The sequence below is a fragment of the Ostrea edulis genome, chromosome 7 (genome assembly GCF_947568905.1).
Source record: "Ostrea edulis chromosome 7, xbOstEdul1.1, whole genome shotgun sequence".
Classification (NCBI taxonomy): Eukaryota; Metazoa; Mollusca; class Bivalvia; order Ostreida; family Ostreidae; genus Ostrea; species Ostrea edulis.
In genome coordinates this window covers 6,225,068-6,231,332 of record NC_079170.1, presented here as the reverse complement: position 1 = coordinate 6,231,332, position 6,265 = coordinate 6,225,068, and the positions used below count along the sequence as shown (strand labels likewise).

The 6,265-nt window shown below is 35.0% G+C and overlaps 1 protein-coding gene across 1 annotated transcript in view; it reads right to left on the bottom strand.

Annotated features, from left to right (window-relative positions):
* Positions 1-3,140: 3,140 nt before the first annotated feature.
* Positions 3,141-6,265, bottom strand: part of LOC125655812 (pleckstrin homology domain-containing family G member 7-like) — a 53,653-nt gene continuing 50,528 nt past the window's right edge. The window contains exons 15-17 of the mRNA XM_048886323.2: positions 5,496-5,607; positions 5,046-5,143; positions 3,141-3,801 (exon numbers count right to left, since the gene is read on the bottom strand). Coding sequence (XP_048742280.2) covers positions 3,604-3,801; positions 5,046-5,143; positions 5,496-5,607 — 408 coding nt within the window. The 3' untranslated portion in view covers positions 3,141-3,603. The remainder of the gene's footprint in view (positions 3,802-5,045; positions 5,144-5,495; positions 5,608-6,265) is intronic.

The window sequence follows — 6,265 nt, the reverse complement described above, 5'->3', positions numbered from 1 at the left end:
TTTTAATTCAATCTACATGTAACATCAAGCATTTTTTATATCACATTAAAAAAAAAAACAAATATATACACATACCCAATGTTGTAGAGTTATTTCTTGTAAATTTTCTGAGGTTTCGCACCATATTCGATATTTCGCGCCACGGTGTCAATAGGGCTTGTGTGCAGTTGTCGTTTGTTTCCCTATCAATGTTTATAGGTGACGCTGCGCTACAAACGACAATTTTCAACCTTATCTTTTATTTTTCTATGTATATCAGTATCAATTTGATCGAAATCTTGTATTCAAATTGATTTGAATACAATATCATTGCATTTATTTACATGTCAATTATCAAAATTAGATTAATTCAGAAAAGTTACATGGATTATTTAATGGCGGATGTTTATAAAAGTTTATGTTGATTTACCTAGGAGTAAATCAGCTGACACAGAACCCCCGCTGACGACCACTATACAAATCAATACAAATTACTGCGCAGAAAAGTGCGTGATGACCCAGGGAGATTGAACATAGTTCAACTCCCAAAAATCAGAAACTTTTGATATGCACACATTGCAATATAAGATGTCACCTTAAATGCTGCACGGACAACTCTCCACCCGTTGCAGCACAATGGGTCTGCAATGCATGTTTATCTATTGACAACCCCGCATCCAGCATGGAAACAGATGCTGACATGATGCCTGAAACGATCGGGATCGACATCTCAGGAGATGACAATTACACTTCCGGCGTAAACAACGTAGAAAACGACCATGACATCTGGGAGAACTTAGTAAACGTTAGAAAAGCGAATCCAGCTAAGCTTATCGGTGGTTATTTAAACATAAACAGTCTCACAGGAAAGTATGATCAGATCCAGGACATATTACAGCGAAATCTCGTTGACATGCTTTTTCTGGCAGAGACTAAAATCGACGCCTCCTACCCCGATGCAGTTTGTAATTGACAATTATACTATGTGGCGAGCTGATCGGAATAAGCATGGTGGAGGAGTACTAGCCTTCCTCAGGTCCGATCTGGCTGGAGATCGTAAGCCTACCTTTGAATTTAAAGACATAGAATCCGTGGGAATAGAGGTAACATCAAACGGTCACAAATGGTTATTTGTTGGAACATATAAACCACCGAATATGAATGAAAATGTTTTTAGTGACGATTTTAGCAAGACTTTAGATAGAATTATAAGTAGATATGACAACTACATCGTTATTGGCGATTTAAATATCAACATGCTTGACAATTTAAACAAAAAAGCATAATATTGTCTGATATATGTGACACTCATGGTGCTAAGAACTTGGTGAAAAATACAACATACTTTACCAAAACCGGTAAACCATCCCTACTAGATATCATTATCACCAACGAAAATTCAAACACAGGCAAAGTATGTAATTTTGGTTCAGGAATTAGTGACTGCCACAATTTTATATCTGTTCAGGTTGACATAACCATATTAGAGAGACAAGCAAAACACAGATTATGTAGAAGTTTTAAACATTTTGATGCTGAAAAATTTGCAGAGGAATTAGAAACCAAATTATGCTTATTGTGTGATGGCAAAGATGTAAACAAGTGTTACAATGATTTTAGCAACTGCTTTCTAGATGTAGCTAACAAACATGCCCCACTGAAATCAAGAAAAATCCAAACAAAACAAGTCCCATACATGAATAAAGAACTTAGGAAGGCAATATACAAGAAGAAAAAAATGTTGTTTAACAAGTACCATTCCATAAACTCCTCTGAAAATTGGGAAAAGTACAGAAAACAAAGAAACTATGTAACCATCCTAAAAAACAAGTCTATAAATCAATACTTCATTGAAAGATGTGTTGGAGGCCCAAAATCAAAAGACTTTTGGCCAACTGTAAAATCATTTTTAACAAACAAAGGATGCACCACACAGAAAGACTTAATTCTCTCGGAAAATAACACGCTTGTAAACAGCCAGAAAGAAGTATGTGAAATTTTTAATGACTTTTTCATAAATGTTGCTAAAAATATTGGGGATGCAGAACAAGTAGATGAAAATCACCCAGGTATACAGGCAATAAAAGCAAATAAAACAGAATTACCACAACAACATCCATTTTCCTTTAAAGCTGTCACTGAAGACTTTGTAACAAAAAGTATAAAGAAAATAAATATAAAAAAAAAGCCACTGGTATTGATGGGATTTCTCCAAAACTCTTACACATCGCTTTACCAGTTATCAGCAAACCTCTAAGTCAACTAATTAAAATGTCCCTATCAACATCAACTTTCCCTAACCAGCATAAGATAGCACAAGTGACACCATTACACAAGAAGAATAGTTCATTAGAGAAAGGCAACTATAGACCTGTTAGTGTTCTTCCTGCAATCTCAAAAGTTTTTGAAAGAGCAATTGAAAATCAGTTAATGTTTTGTAAAAATGTTTTCAATCCTTTTTTGGCAGCTTTTCGGTCAAGCTTTGGATATCAGTCAACTTTATTAAGAGTAATTGAAGATTGGAAACAGGCATTGAATAAAAACCGAGTACACAACAGCAATTTTAATGGACCTTTCTAAAGCCTTTGACTGCCTTCCTCATGAACTACTTCTTCTTAAACTAAAAGCATATGGTCTCTCAAAAGCAGTACAAGAGATGTTAAGTAGCTATCTCTCATGTAGAAAACAGTGTGTTAAAGTAGGGGAGCACACCAGCATCATGTCAAATATGATTTTGTATTAATTTTGTATGCTTTATATTTATTATGAAATTGATCACTCTTCGTTATCTTTCACTTTTTCGTTCCATGGTCATTATAAAAATGATCCTATTTGCATACTGGATTGAACCGACTGTTGACCACGGATTACCTCGTTTACCTGATCAGGATATAGGGCTAACAGCGGGTGAGTCCGGTCAACAGGGGGATGCTTACTCCTCCTAGACACCCGATACCACCTCCGGTATTTCTCGGGTTCTGTGCGCGTCCTCCTCTTAATTTTGTATTCTTTATAAGATGTATGATATTGATCACCGTTCGTTATATTTACTTGTTCATACTGTATGATTATTAATGTACCCGAAAACAGAGGAACTTAATAAAAGTATACCTTTATTGTCTCGACATAAAACAAAAAAACCATGTTCAAACATCAAAACGTATACCTGTAATACGCTTTATTACAACAATATCATATGTAAAAATAATGGACGATAAACAATAACAATATCTCTGAATGTGAAATAAAATAAATATATAAATGGGGAAGAGAAGCATCACAGAGTGCTTTATAGAGAGATGATACTAAATAAAGATTGTGTATAAAACGTTAAGGCTTTTATCATTATTTCTGCGTATTAGAATCAAAGTACCAGTAAACAAATCGAACAATAACAAAAAACTGCAATAACACAATAACGAACTCCAGACATCTTAAAAAGATAACCTGCCCATGATTGTCTAGACATTAATTATGTATAAAGCATATCAAATGTAGAAATTAAGTGCCATTTGTCCCCATCTGGATTTTAATGTTAACCTTATTCAAGTATAAGGGTAAAACAGAGATCAATGATAGATTGGAATTGAAATGTACACGACGAATTCTTAAGATTATAACAGATCATTCACTACATGTAAACAATGTATCCATAGACATAGATTTCTTTTTGTGATTCCTGAGCATGCGTATTCGTCGCCTCGTTTTGGGAGATTGTTCTCTCACTGGGACAGGCTGTGGCGCTACAGCCTCCAGACACGGATCCTTCCTAACAAGGTGACATTTTGATTTGGCGTCATTTAACTTTGATATCCACATATCCTGTGTGAGAAAACGAAAATAAACAAATAAATGTTTCTGACATACCCCTCGTCACCGCTTGTAAACATGGATCAAATCCCGAATACCTTAAACAGATTCAATAAAAGTTACATTTCATATTAAGGTCATACGCGACGTTTTTCAACAAATTATAATTTATCGTGACATCCACTTGCATCCCATCTTGTTTCTACCGGCAAAAAAAGAAATTAATTCCGTTTTAGAGGTAGATATTTTGATAGTTACTGGTTGTGACAAGCATGAATGTGATGACATTCTTCCGTATTACTGAATGTTGTATATATATATATATATATATATATATATATATATATATATATATATATATTACATTTTCAACTGTGAAGAACTATTCAGTCTTACGCTGGATAAAGTCAAAAACAAAGAATGAGTTAGCTGATCAGGTAGCAGGGGACAGTTTCGCACTATAGGCCCGGTCAACGTTTTCAAAAAATGGAATTACCCCGTATTTGAAGTGATATTACATGTGTAAAAATGTATACAATAATTTTAGGATGCATGTCAAATGTAGCTGAGTGCTTAGTAAAAATGTTGATATACAACATGTAGGTGTCACCATGATTCCTAGCATATACTTTCTATTTTGTATTGCTTGTAGGAGTTATGAGATTGATCGCTGTTCGTTATCTTCACCTTGCATATAGATGGGTGTAAATACGAAACTAAGACACGTGGTCAGTTGCTGAAGAAATTCCGGTGAAAACATGCAGGGTCTAGCAAAAGGTCTGTAGCTGTGAGGGAAGGTGGATGGCCCTATATGAGAGGTAGATTTTTGAGAAGGGCAGATAGGATTCTTGATTGTGCACAGTGTCTAAATCCCCATGTTTGGTACTGTGATGGTGTGGGGGTGGTGCGGATTAGCCCAAATGAGGGAAAATCAAAGCAAAAAAGGGGAACCTGCTCAGACCATGTTTTGTGCACCAGCACCAGTATTTATAGATTACATGTAATTTAGGGTCATAATTTATTAACTACACTAATATGAAATACAAGTATTGACATAAAAGGGAAATATGATATTTCATTAGTCTGTCATAATCTGACTTTGGTGTATACCCCCTATCCACATGTTTCAAAACCAAAGAAACTGTCCCCTGCCACCTCAGTATACATAGGTGTTATGTTAACTCGTTCTAATGACGGGAAGTATACTGATTAGTAACTCTTAGTCCTCGCTAGTACTGCATCAAAATGTCAGTTACCTTAATGAATTCTGATTGACACTGTAGGGTGTATAACCCTATGACCTGCTGGAATGCACTCACTTGAACCAAAACTAACGCATTTTTAATACCACTACCTATAAAGAAAATAATAAGATTAAATTTCGAACACTCTTTCATTGATTACAAATGTTGTTTTAAATTATGAGATTTCTAACATTTCTCTACATGTATATTTAATTGCTGTTATAAAATTTAGAAATTCATTTCAAAATTCAGGATTATCTCCCTCATGCATAGCTCTTATCCTTAGACGAATTTGACTCAATTTTTTTTTGCACGCTGTTTTTCCTTATAATAGCTCTAAAACTTCATTGTTATTTCGGATTTCAAACATTTCGGTTGAGCATCGCTGAAGAGACATTATTTATCGAAATACGTATCTGGTGCATCAAAATTGGTACCGTATAAGTTTTACATGCTGAATACCTGAAATGTCATAGGTGTCGACATCGTGAAATTTAAGACAGCTGAGGTCAATCGGTTGCCTATAAACCACGTAGAAAGACCGACCATCCGTCTGACTCGGATCGGACAGCTTCTGAAATAAACAGTGAAAGTTTTTCTCGCTGATTTTTAACCCATTTACATGCTATGTTACACGCAAGTAAAACAATCTACAAGTATCCATGCTATCTTACAAACTTTCAATTCTATTTCACTTGGATTGTACATTGGATTGTACATTGGATTGTACAATTGGATTGCACATTGGATTGTACACTTGGATTGTACATTGGATTGTACATTGGATTGTACATTGGGTTGTACATTGGATTGTACATTGGATTGTACACTTGGATTGTACATTGGATTGTACATTGGATTGTACATTGGATTGTATACTTGGATTGTACACTTGGATTGTACATTGGATTGTACACTTGGGTTGTACATTGGATTGTACATTGGATTGTACATTGGATTGTACATTGGATTGTACATTGGATTGTATACTTGGATTGTACACTTGGATTGTACATTGGATTGTACATTGGATTGTACATTGGGTTGTACATTGGATTGTACACTTGGATTGTACATTGGATTGTACACTTGGATTGTACATTGGATTGTACATTGGATTGTACACTTGGATTGTACATTGGATTGTACACTTGGATTGTACATTGGATTGTACACTTGGATTGTACATTGGATTGTACACTTGGATTGTACATTGGATTGTACACTTGGAT